Source organism: Colobus angolensis, unplaced genomic scaffold (genome assembly GCF_000951035.1).
Source record: "Colobus angolensis palliatus isolate OR3802 unplaced genomic scaffold, Cang.pa_1.0 Scaffold216, whole genome shotgun sequence".
Lineage (NCBI taxonomy): Eukaryota > Metazoa > Chordata > Mammalia > Primates > Cercopithecidae > Colobus > Colobus angolensis.
This window is the reverse complement of record NW_012115333.1, coordinates 180,203-201,533: the sequence shown is the minus strand read 5'-3', so window position 1 is coordinate 201,533 and position 21,331 is coordinate 180,203. Positions and strand designations below refer to the sequence as shown.

At 40.8% G+C, this 21,331-nt stretch overlaps 1 protein-coding gene across 2 annotated transcripts in view; it reads left to right on the top strand.

Annotated features, from left to right (window-relative positions):
- OGT (O-linked N-acetylglucosamine (GlcNAc) transferase) overlaps positions 1-21,331 on the top strand; it is a 41,502-nt gene that overhangs the window by 16,137 nt on the left and 4,034 nt on the right. For both annotated transcript variants that reach the window (XM_011943085.1, XM_011943084.1), the window contains exons 6-21: positions 5,458-5,537; positions 6,104-6,299; positions 6,862-7,002; positions 7,588-7,688; positions 7,860-8,013; positions 8,103-8,204; positions 8,401-8,580; positions 10,200-10,358; positions 10,507-10,596; positions 12,631-12,756; positions 13,697-13,867; positions 13,980-14,096; positions 14,179-14,349; positions 15,437-15,589; positions 18,405-18,657; positions 18,897-19,020. In XM_011943085.1, the coding sequence (XP_011798475.1) occupies positions 5,458-5,537; positions 6,104-6,299; positions 6,862-7,002; positions 7,588-7,688; positions 7,860-8,013; positions 8,103-8,204; positions 8,401-8,580; positions 10,200-10,358; positions 10,507-10,596; positions 12,631-12,756; positions 13,697-13,867; positions 13,980-14,096; positions 14,179-14,349; positions 15,437-15,589; positions 18,405-18,657; positions 18,897-19,020 (2,318 nt within the window). The remainder of the gene's footprint in view (positions 1-5,457; positions 5,538-6,103; positions 6,300-6,861; positions 7,003-7,587; positions 7,689-7,859; positions 8,014-8,102; positions 8,205-8,400; positions 8,581-10,199; positions 10,359-10,506; positions 10,597-12,630; positions 12,757-13,696; positions 13,868-13,979; positions 14,097-14,178; positions 14,350-15,436; positions 15,590-18,404; positions 18,658-18,896; positions 19,021-21,331) is intronic.

The window sequence follows — 21,331 nt, the reverse complement described above, 5'->3', positions numbered from 1 at the left end:
TGAGGCTAGGTGGGCCAGGTGTGGTAGCTCACGCCTGTGATCCCAGTGCTTTGGGAAGCCGAGGGCAGATTGCTTGAGCTTAGGAGTTGAAGACCAGCCTGGACAACATAACGAGACCCTGTCTCTACAAAAATTTTAGCTGGGTGTGGTGGTGTGCACCTGTAGTCCCAGCCATTTGCAGGGCTGAGGTGGGAGGATTGCTTGGGCCTGGGAGCTGGAGGTTGCAGTGAGCCGAGATTGCACCACTGTACTCCAGCCTGGGTGACAAAGTGAGACCCTGTCTCAAAAAAAAAAAAAAAAAAAAAAAAATTAGGCTAAGCTAGGATGTTCAGTAAGTGTTTTAAATGCATTTTGACTTAAGGTATTTTCAACTTATGATGGGTGTATTGGGACATAACCCCATCCTAAGTTGAGGAATATCTTTGTTGCAGTGTTTGCTGGATAGTACATGGTATGGCAGTTTCCAGTTTTGTGTTGAAAATGTACTTTAGGCTGTGTACAGTGGCTCACACCTGTAACCAGCACTTTGGGAGGCTGAGGTAGGAGGATTGCTTGAGCCTAGTAGTTTGAAACCATCCTGGGCAACATAGTAAGACCCTATCTCTACAGAAAATACAAAAAGTAGCCATGCATGGTGGTGCACGCCTGTAGTCACAGGTACTGGGGAGGCTGAGATGGGAGGATCACCTGAGCTTGGGAGTTTGAGTCTGCAGTGAGCTGTGATCATGCCACTGCACTCCAGCCTGGGCGACGGAGTGAAACCCTGTCTCAAAAAAAATGTACTTTAGTAATTAAAAATGATTTTTATAAATGGGCTTTAAAGAAGCAGGGCTTCTTGGTGAAAAGGCAGATTCCAGGTCTGGGGCAGGAAATTTAAAAAATGTTTTGGAATGTCTGGTCATACCAGAAAGCAAGGAAGCTTTGACATATTACTTTGTGTCAAAAGGACTCAGGAAGCAACTTGAGGAGGCTCCCACTGGCTAAAGATAAAGATGGAGACTTGAGCATCAATAGGAATAATAAATATACTACAACTTACCAAATATGTTTAAATCTATGAGCTCATAATTATGCTAAAACATTCATTGGTCACCTTTGGAAGACTTATATATTAAGGAGCAATTAATTTGGAAAACTGGTTAAAAAGAGAAGAATAAAGTTTTTGAGGAACCTCTATACTAGTTCGCAAAACGGCTTTACCAATTTATACTTCCCCCATCAGTTACAAGGCTTCCCTTTCTTTACATAGTCACTAATACTTGTTATTATTCATCCTTTTGATGATAGCTATATTAATAAGTGTGAGATGCTAACTCATGGTTTTATTTTGCATTTCCCTGATGATTAGTGATGTTGAGCATAGTTTTTATGTATCTTACCTGCCGTTTTTTTTTTTTTTTTTTTTTTGTCATGAGGTTCTGCTCGCTTGCCCAGGCTGGCGGGCAGTGGCGTCATAATAGCTCACTGCAACCTCAAACTCCTGAGCTTTTTTACCTCCCATCTTGACCTCCCAAAGCGATGGGATTACAGACATGAGCCACTGTGCCTGGCCTGTACCTCTTCTTTTGAGAAATGTCTGTTTAGATCCTTTGCCTGTAGTTTAATGCGTGTATTTGCTACTAAGTTGAGTTCCTTATCCCTTTATCAGATGTATAGTTTGCAAATCTCCTAACCTGGGGGTTGCCTATTCAGGCTGTGTAATTGTTTCCTTTACTGTGCAGAAGCTTTTTAGTTTGATGCAATCTCATTGCGTATTTTTGCTTTTGTTACCTGTGCTTTATGCTAAGTGAAATAAACCAGGCACAGAAAGTTAGATACTGTATTATATCACGTATTTGTGGAATCTAAAAAAGTTGATTTCATAGAAGCAGTAGAAAGGTGGTGAGGCTTGAGGGGTGGAGGAGGGATGGGGAAAAGGGAGATAGTGGTCAAAGTGCACAAAGTTTCAGTTAGACTGGAGGAATAAGTTTTAGTGATCTATAGTACTGCATGGTGACCACAGTTGTTAATCATGTATATTTCAAAATTGCAAAAAGAATAGGTTTTTAATGTCCTCAACCACAGAAAATAGGTGATGGATATGTTAATTAGTTTGGTTGAATATTTCTAAAATGTATACATGGATCAAACCATCACATTGTATGCCATAAATATACACAATTATATGTCAACTTTAAATTTAAAAATTAAAAGTATAAAGCATTTGTCTTGCCTCTCCTGTATGAACTGGACCATAGAGTAACCTAATAGTTGATGGGGGAAGCTTCTCTTTATAAAAGCATTCTAGCTAATAAGTGAAAAAGGAATGATATAGTATCATCATTAATAGTTAAAGCATTTAGGCCGGGCGTGGTGGCTCATGCCTGTAATCCCAGCACTTTGGGAGGCCATGGTGGGTGGATCACCTGAGGTCAGGAGTTTGAGACCAGACTGGCCAACATGGTGAAACCCGGTCTCTACTAAAAATGCAAAAATTAGCTGGGCATGGTGGCAGGAGCCTGTAATCCCAGCTACCCGAGAGGCAGAGGCAGGAGAATCGCTTGAACCTGGGAGGCGGAGGTTGCAGTGAGCCAAGATTGCGCCATTGCACTCCAGCCTGGGTGACAGAGCAAGACTCCATCTCAAAAATAAATAAATAAATAAATAAATAAAGCATTTATCAGTGACAAAAACAAGATATAATCAGGTATTAAGTACCTTGTGATAAACAATTTCACTGGTGAAGTAGTCTTGCAAAAAGAGAAAAGAACACAAACCTAATTAAGCTTCTGGTTCTACCTACCAATTTATAGGAGATATACGGGACAGGAAACATGTTAAAGGACGCCATAGGGATGCAGTCAGCAAAATTCAAACTTTGAGAAGCTGACCTTACTTCAACAAATTGTAGTAATAAAAATGGAGATTTAAATTAAACTTTAGGCTGGGTGTGGTGGCTCATCCCTGTAATCCCAGCACTTTGGGAGGCTGAGGCAGGTGGATCACTTGAGGTCAGGAGTTTGAGACCAGCCTGGCCAAGATGGTGAAACCCCATCTCTACTAAAAATACAAAAGAAAAAAAAAAAGCCGGGTGCGGTGGCCTGTGCCTATAATCCCAGCTACTCAGGAGGCTGAGGCAGGAGAATTGCCTGAACCTGGGAGGAGGAGGTTGCAGTGAGCCAAGATTGTGCCACTGCACTCCAGCCTGGGCGACAGAGTGAGTGACACTCCACCTCCAAAAATAAATAAATAAATAAATAAACTTTTAAAGGATTGAAAGAAAGAGAGGCACATTGACAAATTATATGGGTCTTATTTCGATCCTGACTCAATGAGAAATTGGACCACTGAATGGAATTTTTTTTTTTTTTTTCTGAGACAGGGTCTTACTCTGTCTCCCAGATTGGAGTGCAGTGGTGTGATCTTGGCTCACTGCAACCTTCACCTCCTGGGCTCAAGGGATTCACTTGCCTCAGCTTCCGGAGTAGGTGGGACTACAGGCATACGCCATCACGCCCGGCTAACTTTTTGTATTTTTAGTAGAGATGGGGTTTTGCCATGTTGCCCTGGTCTTGAACTCCTAAGCTAAGGCAGTCGACCTGCCTCGGCCTCCCAAAGTGCTAGGATTATAGGCATGAGCCACCATGCCCAGCCGATATTTAATATGAAGGAATTGCTGTCTTTTTTGGTTTGTTTGTTAAGTATGATAATGGTATTGTGGTTAGGTTGGGAGGAAAAAGCTTCTTGTGTTGTCCCTTAGATACATACTGAAATATTTTCGAATGGAGTATGTCTGGGTTTTGCTTCAAAATGATCTGCGAAGAGGGGGGAGTAAGTTGGAGTATAGATTAAATAAGATCAAACATGATATATGAATTGTTGAAAATGGATAATGGAGACTTGGGTGTTATGTTCCTCTACTTTTGTATGTGTTTAGACGTTTCTATTATAAAGTTTAAAAGTTTTTGGAGTGGACATCTGTCACTATAGACAATCTAAATTAAATGCATCACGCTGTGTGTACTACAGAGTTGTCATCTAAGTGAAGATGAAGTGTTCTTTCTTTACTTTTTTTGAGACAGAGTCTCACTCTGTTGCCCAGGCTAGAGTGCAGTGGCACGATCTCGGCTCACTGCAGCCTCCGCCTCCCAGGTTGAGGCAATTCTCCTGCCTCAGCCTCCCGAGTAGCTGGGATTACAGGTGTTAGCCACCATGCCTGGCTAATTTTTTTTTTTTTTTTATTTTAGTAGAGACACGATTTCGCCATGTTGGCCAGGCTGGTCTTGAACCCCGGGCCTCAAGTGATCTGCCTGCCTTGGCCTTCCAAAGTGCTGGGATTACAGGCATGAGCCAGTGCGCCCAGCAGATGAAGTGTTCTTTATCAATCTTGAATAAACATACTCAGTGTCTTAATCAAATACCTTTTTGGTGTTTTTTTTGTTTTTGTTTTTTTTTTTTTGAGATACAGTCTTGCTCTGTTGCCCAGGCTGGAGTGCAGTGGCATGATCTTGGCCCACTGTAACCTCTGCTTCTCGGGTTCAAGCCATTCTCATGACTCAGCCTCCCGAGTAGCTGGGACTACAGTTGCACATCACCACACCTGGGTAATTTTTGTGTTTTTAGTAGAGATGGAGTTTCACCATGTTGGCCAGGCTGGTCTTGAACTCCTGACCTCAAGTGGTCCGCCCGCCTTGGCCTCCCAAAGTGCTGGGATTACAGGTGTGAGCCACTGCACCCGGCTGCTGTTTTGATTAAAGTTTGCATTTACCATCCTGTAGGAGTATCTTTCTTGATCAGTGGTTCTCTTCCTTGGTTACACATGAGGAGCTTATAAAAGATCTGGATATCCTGACCCTATCTTCAGAGGGTCTGATTTAACTGGCCTGTGATAGAGCCTAGGTACCTTTTCTAGGAGGTAAATTCTTAATATACTGCCAGGGTTGAGAATCACTGCTCTAGACAACATGACAGCTATTTGAATGATACCGTTTAATGGTTAGTTAGCATTTCCTTGAAGTATTGTATCTTACTGTATATACAGCACTAATTGCATGTCTTAATAAGGTCTTGCTGAGCATGTAGTTCTATGCATACAACTGAGGTATATATTTTCCTTTTCAGTAAGAGTTTGCTGCCTCTTTTGCCACTATTTTTTCAGAAGAGTTAAACTGGTGTAATTGTGAATAAAATAGGGCCAATCATTAGACGTATTCAGTTTAATGAAATTGGAGCAGGCCCATTTTAAATTTTTCTGTTCAGGACCCATTTTGCTCCTGAGAACATGAGGCATGAGAAGTTACTTTGATAATATTGAGGTTTGTAAAAATAATGAGAAGGCACTAAATAAATCATTGGTTTATTAAAATGAAATGTAATTGAAACTCTGCAAGGACCTTGGAGTAAAAAAACTGTAATTGGGAAGTTGATGTGGTGAAATTCTAACTTGCTGTGAGTAACTAACTGTCCTGAAATTTTTAGGCTGTCACCCTTGACCCAAACTTTCTGGATGCTTATATCAATTTAGGAAATGTCTTGAAAGAGGCACGCATTTTTGACAGGTGAGAGAATGTTCTGTTTAATAAATTTTCTTGAATCTTTGTTGTATTGACACTTGACAGTTTGGACCGAAATGATGACAATAGTCAATTGAAACACATTTGCCTTTTCTAGTACGTTGTTCCCTGCCCGTGTCTGCTGTGTTGCCTTTTATTTATAGGTGTTCATTGCCTGAGCTTTTGTTGTTGGCTTTCCTCAAAGCCATTATCCTTCTCATTGGGAGTTTAGTTGAAATTTTTTAATTGTAAAATGGTTGAAGTGGTTCTTTCTTAGACTAAATTATTCCTTTGACCTGATTTAGAAAGCACAGTAAATCCTGACTTTTAACTTTTTGTTGTTGTTGTGAAAGGACAGCCTATTTTTTATGTGGGAGTACAAAATTTCTCAGTGTAAAGACACATTTTATAAAGGTATGATTTTGGTTTGAGGTTAAAATATAATACAGCATGAATTATGTAATTACAATGACTTGATATATTTTGATATAGTACAGCTTGAATGAGTTGTAACAAACCATCCATTAAGAATGAGTTACATTTTGTGTGTGTGTGTGTGTGTTTATTTACAGAGCTGTGGCAGCTTATCTTCGTGCCCTAAGTTTGAGTCCAAATCATGCAGTGGTGCATGGCAACCTGGCTTGTGTATACTATGAGCAAGGCCTGATAGATCTGGCAATAGACACCTACAGGCGGGCTATCGAACTACAACCACATTTCCCTGATGCTTACTGCAACTTAGCCAATGCTCTCAAAGAGAAGGGCAGTGTAAGGATTTTTACTCATTCTATTTGTTATCTGGTAGGCTTAAGAGTCTTGTCTGGCCAGATGTGGCGGCTCACACTTGTAATGCCAGCACTTCGGGAGGCTGAGATGGGAGGATTGCTTGAGCCTAGGGTTTCGAGACCAGCCTAGGCAACATGACGAAACCCTGTCTCTACAAGAAATACAAAAATTAGCCGGGCATGGTGGCGTGCACCTGTAGTCCCAGCTTCTTGGGAGGCCGAGGTGGGAGGATCGATTGAGTCCTGGGAGGTTGGAGCTGCAGTGAGCCGTGATTGTGCCACAGCACTCCAGCCTGGGCAACAGAAGACTCTGTCTCAAAAAATCACAAAAACCGAAAAACAGCAAAAAATGAAAGTCTTTTGTACAAGTATTGAGATGGTATATTCGTTTACTTTAGAGTTTTGGTTGAGGGTAAGAATACCAAAAAATATCAATTTTCTGTAGCATTACCAGCCATTAGGCTTAATTAAGCAATTATTAGAATAGTATCAGTGGAGGCTTTATGATTCTCTACAGTTTTTGAAGACTTTGTTTTGTTTTCTAGGTTGCTGAAGCAGAAGATTGTTATAATACAGCTCTCCGTCTGTGTCCCACCCATGCAGACTCTCTGAATAACCTAGCCAATATCAAACGAGAACAGGGAAACATTGAAGAGGCAGTTCGCTTGTATCGTAAAGCATTAGAAGTATGTGAGGGTGGTGTAGCTGGGTATTTAGCGTGATAGTAGAGGGAAAGCAGTTAAGTTTACCATCATCCACCTCTTTTGTAAAAATAGTGGTTGAATCATTTACAAGAGGATTATTCATTGAAATAGTAATTGAGTACCTAAGGTATGATGTGAGGCCCTATGTGACATTCCAGAAAATCCCTGCATTCAGAGTTCATTATTCTGTGGATAAGATCTGTACAAAAAAATTAAACATTAACCCACAGTTCAAGAGAAGTTACTGATAAGTATATAAGCTTAGTGCCTGATGGCTGTAGTGGTTAGTAGATACGGTAGGAGTTTAGCAGAGAGAGATCTCAGTGGTGTTGGAGTCAGGTGGCCAGGATAAACTAAGAGCAGAAGAGGTGTACCTCATTATGTTTGAAACAAGAAGAGGTATAAAATAGAGGAAGAGGTAGAATTTGAGAATGAATAGACTTGGAAAAGGTAGAGACAAGTTTAGGGATGTAAACGTACTTGAGCAAAGTTCTTAAGGTTGTGGTGAGTTATTACCGCTGCTTTAGCAAATTTTTTAACCTCAGTTATGATCTTGACTCTTTATAGGTCTTCCCAGAGTTTGCTGCTGCCCATTCAAATTTAGCAAGTGTACTGCAGCAGCAGGGAAAACTGCAGGAAGCTCTGATGCATTATAAGGAGGCTATTCGGTAAGAGACACTAACGGCCTTATTTTTAAAATTATTCTTAATTTTAAAATGTTTGACATTCGGCACATTGCAGATGCTAAAATGGCTTTAAATAACAACAGAAGAAGTTAGCATTACAGTGGGTTAAAGATTTTTGTATTGGAGAAATAAAACTTTGGGCTTCTCTTTTAGAATCAGTCCTACCTTTGCTGATGCCTACTCTAATATGGGAAACACTCTAAAGGAGATGCAGGATGTTCAGGGAGCCTTGCAGTGTTATACGCGTGCCATCCAAATTAATCCTGCATTTGCAGATGCGCATAGCAATCTGGCTTCCATTCATAAGGTACTACTGTTTATTATAATATGTGCAATTTAACACCTAAAATTTAAGTTTTGGAATCTTTTTACCATCCTGCTTTATTTATTTTCCAGGATTCAGGGAATATTCCAGAGGCTATAGCTTCTTACCGCACGGCTCTGAAACTTAAGCCTGATTTTCCTGATGCTTATTGTAACTTGGCTCATTGCCTGCAGGTAAAGAATAACAGGCCAGTAATTGGCTCTCAGTGTTGTAATAGCTTTTTAATTGTTATGTGCCATATGAATCCAAGCCTGACTGGAAATAGTGTTTTTAATAGGCTATCTGACATTACTTTAGGCCAAAGACATACCAAATATTAAATCCTGGGATAGGGCTTTCTGGATAATAACTTCTTTTTGCTTTCTCTAGATTGTCTGTGATTGGACAGACTATGATGAACGAATGAAGAAGTTGGTCAGTATTGTGGCTGACCAGTTAGAGAAGAATAGGTTGCCTTCTGTGCATCCTCATCATAGTATGCTATATCCTCTTTCTCATGGCTTCAGGAAGGCTATTGCTGAGAGGCATGGCAACCTGTGCTTAGACAAGGTGTGATTCTTTTCTTTTAATCTTTTTGTTGTAAACTAAAACACATACAGAAAACTGTGCAAATCAAATCTGTGGATTAATGAATGATTGTAAAGTGAACACCACCCAAATTGAGAAATAAAACTTGTGAGCCACTTCAGAACCCCTTCCATTTTGTCCTGAGTATAACCCCCGTACTTCCTAAGATGGAATCCTTAACTCCTTCACTTAAACACTAACAATAGACTGATGGTACTTTCCTTTAACTTGAAAGCCATACTTTTTTTTCCTTTTATCTTTTTTTTTCTTGTTTTTGAGACAGGGTGTTGCTCTGTCGCCCAGGCTGGAGTGCAGTGGTGTGATTATGGCTCACTGCAGCCTCAACCTCCCTGAGCTTAGGTGATCCTCCCACCTCAGCCTCCCGAGTAGCTGGGACTACAGGCGCGTGCCACCACACCTAATTTTTTATTTTTTGTAGAGATGGGGTTTTGCTATATTGCCCAAGCTGGTCTCGAACCTCTGGGCTCAAGCGATCTGCCCACCTCGTCCTGCCAAAGTGCTGGGATTATGGGTGTGAGCCACCGTGCCTGGCCAGCCATCATGTTTAATGGAGTGCTTGGTATTTTGTATTCACCTTTGAGAATTAGAGCACTACTTGATCAAAGATTGGATCAAAGGTTGGATGATAGATTGGAGTGCTAGGTGTGCTTTTTTTTTTTTTTTAATTTTGAGACAGAGTCTCTTTCACCCAGACTGCAGTGTGGTGGTGCCATCTCAGCGCACTGCAACCTCTGTCTCCCAGGTTAAAGCAATTCTTGTGCCTCAGCCTCCCGAGTAGCTAGGATTACAGGTGTGTGCCACCATGCCCAGCTAATTTTTGTATTTTTAGTAGAGATGGGGCTTTGCCATGCTAGGCTGGTCTCGAACTCCTGACTTCAGCTGATCCGCCTGCCTCAGCCTCCCAAAGTGCTGGGATTATAGGCATGAGTCACTGCACCTGGCCATAATTTTGTTTTTAGAAAATGTTTCTCTAGAATTTTCTAAAATGCTGGAGGGTTTATCATGCTCTGTCCATACTGCTTCATACCTACAAGTTTTAGATTTGCTCACACTTTTTTTTTTTTTTTTTTTTTGAGACAGGGTCTTGCTCTGTTGCCGTGGCTGGAGTGCAGTAGCACAACCTCGGCTCACTGCAACCTCCACCTCCTGGGTTCAGGCGATTCTCCCACTTCAGCCTCCCAGGTAGCTGGGACTACAAGCATGTGTCACCACGCCCAGCTAATTTTTGTGGGTTTTTTTTTTTTTTTTTTTTTTTTTTTTTTTTTTTTTTTTTTTAGTAGAGACGGGATTTCACTGTGTTGGCCAGGCTGGTCTCAAACTCCTGACCTCAAGTGATCTGCCTCCTTGGCTTCCCAAAGTGCTGGGATTTGCTTGTGCTTTATAGATTTCGGGAGCAGGTCAAAGTATGAAGCATATTACATGAAGTGCTGAGGTTGCATCTCTCTGGAAATATTAACTAAATGCTCTGGGCAGACCTTTTTCAACAGGTGTGAGGTTTGGTTTGGTGTGTTTTTCGTCAGTTTTCCTAGATGAAAATATATGTGTAAATTTTACTAACAAGCATTGGATTCTGTTGATAGATTAATGTTCTTCATAAACCACCATATGAACATCCAAAAGACTTGAAGCTCAGTGATGGTCGGCTGCGTGTAGGATATGTGAGTTCTGACTTTGGGAATCATCCTACTTCTCACCTCATGCAGTCTATTCCAGGCATGCACAATCCTGATAAATTTGAGGTAAGACTAATGTTTCTCTAGAATCACTATTTGTTTAAAAAAGAAAAAAACCCACAATGTTGGTATGTCACCATTAGGCATGGAACCCCAGTGTCTTTTGGAAAGATTTGAGCCAATGCTATTAAATATGCCATGTGCTGCCTTTCAGGTGTTCTGTTATGCCCTGAGCCCAGATGATGGCACAAACTTCCGAGTGAAGGTGATGGCAGAAGCCAATCATTTCATTGATCTTTCTCAGGTAGATAAAACTCTCATACTTTAACTTTTTATTTTGAGCAAGTTTAAATAAAACTATTAGCATGTTTATTTTTTGATGATAGGTATTAAATGCTGTAGTACCACATATAGGCAATTGTGTTGATCTTATTTCCTTGGTCATTTATGTTAAATCAGCATGCCTTTTTCTGAGGTTGCAAATGAAACAGAAATGTGTTATGCTTGTGCTTGGACATACAACTTTTGTGGAGATTGAGCCAGCACTTGTGACAGAAGATACTTAATAAATATTAACAAAATGGTGACTTGGGAGAAGAATAAATAGGTCTTTTAAAGAAAATAGGACCAGGTGTGGTTGCTCACGCCTGTAATCCCCAGCACTTTGGGAGGCTGAGGTGGGCAGATCACGAGGTCAGGAGATGAGACCATCTTGACCAACGTGGTGAAACCCCGTCTCTACTAAAATACAAAAAATTAGCTCGGTGTAATGGTGCATGCCTGTAATCCCAGCTACTTGGGAGGCTGAGGCACGGGAATCGCTTGAACCCGGGAGGCGGAGGTTGCGATGAGCTGAGATTGCACCACTGCACTCCAGCCTGGTGGCAGAGCAAGACTCCGTCTCAAAAAAGAAAAAGAAAATAGATGAACTATGGTTCATCAATTTCCATGGGCCTTTGCCTTTGGTTATCTTTATTTCTGTATTTGTTCTATTGTTGTATCCTCTAGGAACATAAGTTTTGTGATAAATTAAGATTGAAACCTGTGGGGGAATTAATTTGCTGAGTATGTAGGCTACAGTTTTTTCTTTGTAGACTCTATTAGCCACTTTGACTGATAGAGATAATATACTCTACATAGTGTTTGTGTACACACATGTATGTATGTACATACGCATGCAGGTATGGTATGTATGCATATATGTAAAAACATACATGTGTATGTGTATATACATATGAATCACTGAAGTCCTAGCAGAAAGGTTTTGAGACTTCTTATTTAATAAATAGTATGTACCAACAAATTTTGCAATATAGCTGTTGCTTCAAAAGTTTGCCTGGCCATTTTTGATACACAGTTAGACTCTTTGTGACCAAGAAGCATGCCTCTTTCTATCTCTGAGACCTTTAGGGAGTCACTGCTGATTGACTGCAGTCTAAACTCTTCAGCATAGCTTTTGTAACCTTTCTCTGCCACAACTTTGTTAATACTTTCACCCACCATTCTACATCATGTATACCTTATGTCAAATAGAAGTGAATTACTATTTTTTTTTTTGAGATGGAGTCAGGCTGGAATGCAGTGGCACGATCTCGGCTCACTGCAACCTCCACCTCCCAGGTTCAAACGATTCTCTTGTCTCAGCCTCCTGAGTAGCTGAGATTACAGGCGCCTGCCACCACACCCAGCTAATTTTTGTATTTTTAGTAGAGACAGGGGTCTCACCATATTGGCCAGGCGGGTCTCGAACTCCTGACCTCAGGTGATCCACCCGCCTCGGCTTCCCAAAGGTCTGGGATTACAGGTGTGAGCCACCATGCCCAGCCTACTCACCATTTTCTAAACTCCCTCACACTTTAGTTCTTCATTCATACTGTTCTCTACTGAGATTGTATTCTGTTAAACTCCTTCAAACTCCTATTCGTCTTTGAAGACCTATTTCAAATACCAGTTTTAGGCTGGGTGCAGTGGCTCTTGTGTATAATCCTTTGGGACAATGAGGTGGGAAGATTGCTTGAGGCCATCATGGGCAACATAGTGAGACCCTGTCCCTACCAAAAAAAAAAAAGATTACAAATTTCAAATACCAATTTCTCTATAAAATGTTGTTACTCATACATTCAATCCAGAAGTGAACTCTCCTTCCTCTGTGTTCTGTTTCTCTAATGCTTTGGGCCCATTTTAATGGCAGTTAACTATATTTGTGCCCGAATTAATATAGTTGATTTGTGTTCTTACCACTTTTCCATCTGGGAATCTGAATTATGTTAAATGCCATTAAAACTAATGGAATTGATCTGAGATTATACATAGTGAGTTCTTATTTTCTATTCTGTAGATTCCATGCAATGGAAAAGCAGCTGATCGCATCCATCAGGATGGAATTCATATCCTTGTAAATATGAATGGCTATACCAAGGGCGCTCGAAATGAGCTCTTTGCTCTCAGGCCAGCTCCTATTCAGGTAAACAAATTAACAGTCATCACTTATAACATGTATTTGGCTAAGAAGACAGTGATGTGCTGCTTTTCCTCCCTCTGGTTAACTGATGTTTGAAACTGTAGGGCAGACATACTTTTAATTTTTTTAAGTTGTTGAAATGCGCAGGACAAAGAGTGTAGAGCGCAGTGCTTATAGGTACGTGTATATAGAGACATGCAATTCATGGTTGGCTATGAACAGTTACTCTGTCTTGCAAATTTGAAGAACATTTTAGCATTTTGAAAGTTAGTCTAAAATGTAGGCTGGGTACAGTGGCTCACGCCTGTAATCCCAGCACTTTGGGATGCTGAGGCAGGAGGATCACTTGAAACCAGGAGTTTGAGACCTGTCTGGGCAACAAAGCAAAACACCCTATCTCTACAAAAAATTTAAAAATTAGCTGAAGTGGTGGTATACCCCTGTGATCTCAGCTATTCGGGAGGCTAAGGTGGAAGGATTGCTCAAGCCTAGGAGTTTGAGGCTGCAGTGAACTATCACTGTGCCACTGCACTCCAGCCCTGGCGACAGAGTGAGAGTCTCTCTTAAAGAACTACTTCATTGCTTTCGACTAAAGAAGTCAGCCTTGCTGTGCCTGTGGCAAGGCCAGTAATCCTGGCTACTCTGGAGGCTGAGGCAGAAGGTTTGCTTGAGCCCAGGAGTTCGAGGCTGTAGTGATCTACGATTGCACCACTGTACTCCAGCCTAGGGAACAGAGTGAGACCCTGTCTCTTAAAAAGAGTTAGACCTCCTTGTTCATTTACCTAATTATGGCACCTTTAGGTTCCTTTTTAAAAAACCATTTTATTGAGGTACAGTTGACATACAAAAAGTTGTACATATTTAATGTATATGACTTGATGAATTTAGAGAGAAGTATCCTGATGAAAGTTCTTAATCAGTTTTTGATCTGGTTTTTTTTAAGGCAATGTGGCTGGGATACCCTGGGACGAGTGGTGCACTTTTCATGGATTATATTATCACTGATCAGGAAACTTCACCAGCCGAAGTTGCTGAGCAGTATTCTGAGAAATTGGCTTATATGCCCCATACTTTTTTTATTGGTGATCATGCTAATATGTTCCCTCACCTGAAGGTAGGTATGAAGCAGTGCTATGGGGGAATTTCAAAGAACTGTAGCTTTTTATTTCCTTGCTATTGTCTATGTAAGTCCTAAAAGACATGTCTGAAACTATTTTTTCCATTAGAAAAAAGCAGTCATCGATTTTAAGTCCAATGGACACATTTATGACAATCGGATAGTTCTGAATGGCATCGACCTCAAAGCATTTCTTGATAGTCTACCAGATGTGAAAATCGTCAAGGTCAGAACCTAGTCAATATTGTCATTGAAATAAAGTTAACTGCATTCATGATCTTTTTTGTAATCATGCATTTTTTTTTTAGATGAAGTGTCCTGATGGAGGAGACAATGCAGACAGCAGTAACACAGCTCTTAATATGCCTGTTATTCCTATGAATACTATTGCAGAAGCAGTTATTGAAATGATTAACAGAGGACAGATTCAAATAACAATTAATGGATTCAGTATTAGCAATGGACTGGCAACTACTCAGGTGAGAAGATAATACACCATTATATGTCCCGCCAAGTATGCATTTATTTCCCTTAAACCTCATAATAACTCTAGGAGGCAAGTATCATTATTACCATTTTATAGATGAGGAAATGAGTTAGTGGAAGTGTGCATCTTATGTAGGTGTGTCTGATTTTAAAAGTCTCCCGGATTTAGCCAGCAGATTATTACTTACTGAGAAACTTCCTTGTTAATATCTTGTTATTCCCTGCCTGTGGCTTTACTGTCTTATATGATGAACTATCTGTACATACCATACAGTTTCTTGCTTCTGTAACCCCATCCTTTCCCTAGCTAAATCCTACTCAGACGTTCAGTTCAGACAGCTCTTCCAGGAATCCATTTCCGTACTTACCGCTAACGTCTCCATCCCTACTTCATTGGTACCTGTCTTTTATACCTCTGTAATGTTTGGAATATATCATTACATACAGCACAACAGATGATAATTCCCTGTGTTTGTATCCTCTACTGAATTGAATTACTGATGTCTTAATCACAGTAATGTAGTATGTACTCAATAAATAATACATTGCATGCCTAAATAAGTAGCTCTATCAAGAGAGTGTAAGGCAAAGATCTCTGACCTCTAGAGGTCATAGATGTCCTTGCACACCTGTAATAGTTATATAACAATGTAAGGCAGTACTCAGATGTGAGAATTGCAAGGTAAAACTAATTATGTGTGTAGAAACTCAGAAACAGTGATGATCAGTGTGAAGAGAGACACTCTTGGGAGAAGAGACCATTTGGAGGAGTGATTTAACCTTGAGGAGTGGATGTGATTTAGAAAAGGACATTTCATTCATGAAGAAAAGAGTGATCAAAAGCTGTTGGATTGTTAATAGGATTTTGAGACCTTTTTTGGTTAGAGCAAGAAGTTTCATAGTGCAGTCTCCCCCAAATTAAGATAATGCTGCAACGGTTTGCCTCTTCTTAAACTTCACATATCGTGAATATTTTCTCATGGTTCAGTGACTTTTAATGGTTAGACCATTTTGGATCTTATGGATTGAAATATTGAACTCCTTTTGCCTTTAAATATAACCATCTTTTCCTTGTTTTAGATCAACAATAAGGCTGCAACTGGAGAGGAGGTTCCCCGTACCATTATTGTAACCACCCGTTCTCAGTACGGGTTACCAGAAGATGCCATTGTATACTGTAACTTTAATCAGCTGTATAAAATTGACCCTTCTACTTTGCAGATGTGGGCAAATGTGAGTATGCATAGACTTATTGTTACCATCTTAGAGACTAATAAAGATTTTGTATCTGGAGCTTCTTGCTGAAGATGGTCCTTCTACTCCCATTTAGGAGCTGTTCTGCTCATTTCTTTCTAAAATTTTTTTTTGGCTGGTCGTAGTGGCTCGCGCCTGTAATCCCAGCACTTTGGGAGGCCGATGCAGGTGGATCACCTGAGGTCAGGAGCTTGAGACCAGCTTGACCAACATTGTGAAGCCCCGTCTCTATTAAAAATACCAAAAAAATTAGCCGGACGTGGTGGTGGGCACCTGTAATCCCAGCTACTCGGGAGGCTGAGACAGGAGAATCACTTGAACCCGGGAGGCGGAGGTTGCAGTGAGCCAAGATCATGCTGTTGCACTCTAGCCTGGGCAACAAGAGCAAAACTCCGTCTCAAAAAAATTTTTTTTTTTAAATACTTTTTAAAAAATGTATTTTATTTATTTACATGTGACTCAACTGGGTTCTGCTCTTTTTTTAAAAAACAGAATCTTGCTCTGTTGCTCAGGCTGGAGTGCAGTGGTGTGATCTCACCTCATGGCAACCTTTGCATCCCAGGTTCAAGTGATTCTTGTGCCTCAGCCTTGCAAATAGCTGGGATTACAGGCATGTGCCACCGTGTCTGGGTAATTTTTTTTTGTATTTTTAGTAGAGTTGGGGTTTCACCATGTTGGCCAGGCTGGACCCAACTCCTGGCCTCAAGAGGTCTGCCCACCTTGGCCTCCCAAAGTGCTAGGATTACATGTTTGAGCCACTGCGCCTGGCCTTGTGCTCATTTATAATCTTCAAGAGATGTAGTTTTTCAGGCATTTTTGGTTTCTCCTTCCAGTGTCTAAATAGGACATTGTGAACCTTTTACATTTACATATTCAAAGCATTCTTCTTTCTAAAGGGTCAGGAAACTTTTTCTTAAAGGGCCAGATGGTAAATAGTTTCAGTTTTGTGGTCATGCTGTTTCACATCTACTCAGCTTTGCTGTCATGGCACGAAAATAACCATAGGCATTTTGTAAATGATGAGTGTGGCTGTGTTCCAATAAAATTTTATTTATGCGAACTGGCAGTATGTCAGATTTGGCTCACAGGCTGTGTAGTTCGCCAACCCCTGGTCTAAACTGATAGCATATGCTGTCATGTACATCCACCCATTTTTAGCATTCTTGTAGTATTGTAGAGTTACAACCAAGAAGGAGTAAATCTATACATAAATCTCTCAGTTCATCAGATAGGTTTGCATAAGTGGGATATCGCATAGCTGTAACTGGCTCTTAATCCATAGAACTAAAATAAAATGGCATGTTTTACCTTTAGGTAGTCTGGAGATAATTCCTTGGTTAATTTTTTCCCTTGATACCTGTTTTGTTTTATGTTCAGAGGAGAGGGGAGGATAGAAGAGAAGAGGAAGCAGATGAGTACAGGTCTACTGTCCTTAATCCTTACTTCCTGATGTTCACAAAAACTCTGAAAATCAAAAGCTTTTTCATAAGTGTGTGACAAATTTGTTTGGCAGCAAAACTACCTGAACTAACCCATTAGGGTATGTATTAGTCCGTTCTCATGCTGCTATAAAGGACTGCCCGAGACTGGGTAATTTATAAAGGAAAGAGGTTTAATTCACTCACAGTTCCGCGTGGCTATGGAGGCCTCAGGAAACTTAACAGTCATGGTGGAAAAGGGAGCAAACATGTCCTTCTTCGCGTGATGGCAGGAAGAAGTGCTGCGCAAAAGGGGGAGAAGCCCCTTATAAAACCATCAGCTCTTGTGAGTACACACTCTCTATCACGTGAACAGCAGCACTGGGAATAACTGCCCCCATGATTCAATTACCTACCACTGGATCCCTCCCATGACACATGGGGCTTATGGGAACTACAGTTCAAGAAGAGAGATTTGGGTGGGGACACAGTCAAACTAGGTCAGGATATTTGTAGTCTTTTTTTTATTCCATTTAATATGACTATTCCTGCATCTCAATGCAGAGGCACTAATATGTTTCTTTATACGAAGTTGCTGCTGAGGGTTTTATGTAATACACACACACACACACACACACACACACGCTACTTTTTTTGAAATCTGAAATATTCTGAATTTGGAAGTTCATCTGTTCTCATAGCTTTCAGAGAAAGGGATTTTGAACTTAAAAATGTACATAGAGTAGATATAAATCTAAATCAGGAGTTGGCAAACTATGACCTATGGGTCAAATCCGGCCCACTGCTTGTTTTTGTAAATAAAATTTTATGGACACATAGCCATGCCTACTTGTTTACACACTGTCTGTGGCTGCTTTCAAGCTACAACAGAAGAGCTGAGCAGCTATGACAGTCTGTGTGGCCACAGAGCCAAAAATATTTGCCATCTGGCCCTTTACAGAAAAGACCGATTTATATTAGGCAAATAAAGTTAGGCAAGTGTGAGGTAACTTTCTTGGTTGTATCATAGTGGGGGATTTGAAATTTGGAATGCAAAATTCCTCTCTCTTAACAAAACCCACTGCCTCTGTCAATTCCCACAGGAGGTAGCTGCCTCAGATTTTGCCAATTAGTAGTTTGTTTTCTTTTCCAGCATCGGTCTCCTCTCTTTCTTTGAACTCACTCTGAGGACAGCTAAGCAGAAGAGAGATAATTCAATTGATCTAATTCATCTCTGTGAAGGAAAGACTTAAGTTCACAGCAGGCTTCCATCTGGATGGAAAGAATAGAGTGTGGTAGAATTATTAGAGATCTCTGGGAGTCTTTGTTGAAAGAGGCAGATATGCTATTAATAATTCTTATTTTCCCTATTTTAGATTCTGAAGCGTGTTCCCAACAGTGTACTCTGGCTGTTGCGTTTTCCAGCAGTAGGAGAACCTAATATTCAACAGTATGCACAAAACATGGGCCTGCCCCAGAACCGTATCATTTTTTCACCTGTTGCTCCTAAAGAGGAACATGTCAGGAGAGGCCAGCTGGCTGATGTCTGCTTGGACACTCCACTCTGTAATGGGCACACCACAGGGATGGATGTCCTCTGGGCAGGGACCCCCATGGTGACTATGCCAGGTAAGTTGCTGATAAATCACTGGAGTCTTCCTTGTTCTTTTGAAAATCTCCTTTGGGGGAGAAACTTCCAAGTGAAATTATATATACTAGGAGCAACATTAAAGGCAAGGTGATAGAAAGTGAGACTTGTTCTCACTTCATTCTCTTCATCTGCATTGTGTGGAGGCTTAACATAAATAACATTAACTCTATGCTGTTTTACGTTCTCAGATGTGCAGTTGTTATCTTTTGTATTTCAGGGGAGACTCTTGCTTCTCGAGTTGCAGCTTCCCAGCTCACTTGCTTAGGCTGTCTTGAGCTTATTGCTAAAAACAGACAAGAATATGAAGACATAGCTGTGAAGCTGGGAACTGATCTAGAATAGTAAGTAAACTTTTCCTTGAACAAATTATTGGATAAAGTAGAGAGAATATAGCTGTTATAAAATGAAGCCATAAAATAAGTGTAACATAAAATAGGTGAACTAGTTGTATGCCCTCTGGATGGGAGAAGTACTTTCTAAACTCTTAGAAATGAAGTGATCAATAGGTTTTACCATGTAAAAAGTAAATGACTGAATAAAAAATATTCAAGAAAATTAAAAGGCAAATGAGGGGAAAAAAACTTTTGTCTCAGATATCAAAGTATTAATTGCCTGGCTATGTAAAGACTGCAGCACATTTAGGAAAGTAAAAATGGAAATGACGAGACACCTTGCTGAAGTGGAAATACAGAAGGTTAACAGGAAAGTGTTTCAGGCTCTGTAGTAGAAATGCCAATTAAAATTATACTGAGGCTGGGTGTGGTGGCTTATGCCTGTAATCCCAGCACTTTGGGAGGCCGAGACGGGCGGATTCATGAGGTCAGGAGATCGAGACCATGCTGGCTAACACGGTGAAACCCCGTCTCTACTAAAAAAAAATACAAAAAAACTAGCTGGACGAGGTGGCGGGCACCTGCAGTCCCAGCTACTCGGGAGGCTGAGGCAGGAGAATGGCTCAAGCCTGTAATCCCAGCACTTTGGGAGGGAGCTTGCAGTGAGTTGAGATCCGGCCACTGTACTCCAGCCCGGGCGACAGAGCGAGACTCCATCTGAAAAAAAAAAAAAAAAGAAATATACTTTTTGAGTCAGACTACCTGAGTGAACCCAAGCTCTCTACTTACGAGCTTTGTGACTTTGGGCAAGTAAATCTCTGTGTTGTGCCTTGGTTTCTTCTGCAAAATGGAGCATAATGTTAGTACCTACTTTGCAGAGATGATATGATAAAAAAAGCATTCCATGTAAAGTACTTAGAATAGTTCTTGGTATCTGGTAAACATTCAGCAGATGTTAGCTACTTATTATTTTCAGAATTTCCTCCATAGAACATCACATATGTCTAAGAAAAGTGAGAAATTTGAGCCTAGGCATTAAAAAAAAATAAGATTCATGTCCATTAGCCCAGAGATAACTATAGTAAAAAATGTAGTGTGTTTTATTTTCAGACAGGGTCTCACTCTGTTAGGCTGGAGTACAGTGGCATGATCACGACTCACTGCAACCTCTGCCTCCTGGGATCGAGTGATCCTCCCACCTTAGCCTTCCTAGTAGCTGGGACTACAGGCACATGCCACCATGCCTGGCTTTTTTTATTTTTTATTTTTATTTTTTTTAATATTTTGTGGAGACAGGGTCTCACCAGTGTTGCCCAGGCTGGTAACTCCTGGGCTTAAGCAGTCCACCCGCCTCGGCCTCCCAAAGTGGTGGGATTACAGGTGCGTGAGACACTGCACCCAGCCTGTAGTGCATTTTAAAATTTTTATTAGACTCTTTGGAACTTAGTTTGGTTCATACAATGCTTTTTCCCAACACTTTTGTTGTGAAAATTTTTAATTTTATAATAAACACATCTATACCTACTGTTTAGAATCTACCATTAGCATTTTACTGTTCTTGCTTTGTTACGTATCTATTCATCCATTTATTCCGTTTATTCATCTGCCAATCCATCTTATTTGACACATTTTGAAATAAATTGCAGACATCAGTACACTTCTCCTTAAATACTTAAGAATGGCTGTCATTAACTGGAGTTAAGTGTGCATATATTTTTTTGAGACAGGGTCTCCCTCTGTTGCCCAGGCTGGAGTACAGTGATATGATCTCCGCTTAGTGCAACCTCCGCCTCCCGGGCTCGAGCAATCTTCCCCTTAACCTCCTGAGTAGCTGGAATTACAGGCATGAGCCACCACACCTAGCTAATTTTTGTAATTTTAGTAGAGGCAGGGTTTCGACAGGTTGCCCAGGCTGGTCTCAAACTCCTGACCTCAAGTGATCCACCTGCTTCAGCCTCCCAAAGTGTTGGGATTACAGGTGTGAGCCACTGCGCCTGGCCATTTTTTTCTTTTGAGGCAGAATTTATATACAGTGAAATACACAAATATTCAGTGAGTTTTGAGAAATAACTTTTTTTTTTTTTAGACAGAGTCTCACTCTGTCACCCAAGTTGGAGTGCAGTGGCACAATCTGCTCACTGCAACCTCTGCCTCCTGGGTTCAAACAATTCTCCTGCCTCAGCCTCTTGAGTAGCTGGGATTACAGGCACGTGCCACCACACCTGGCTAATTTTTCATGTTTTTAGTAGAGACAGGGTTTCACCGTGTTAGCCAGGATAGTCTTGATCTCCTGACCTTGTGATCCGCCCGCCTCAGCCTC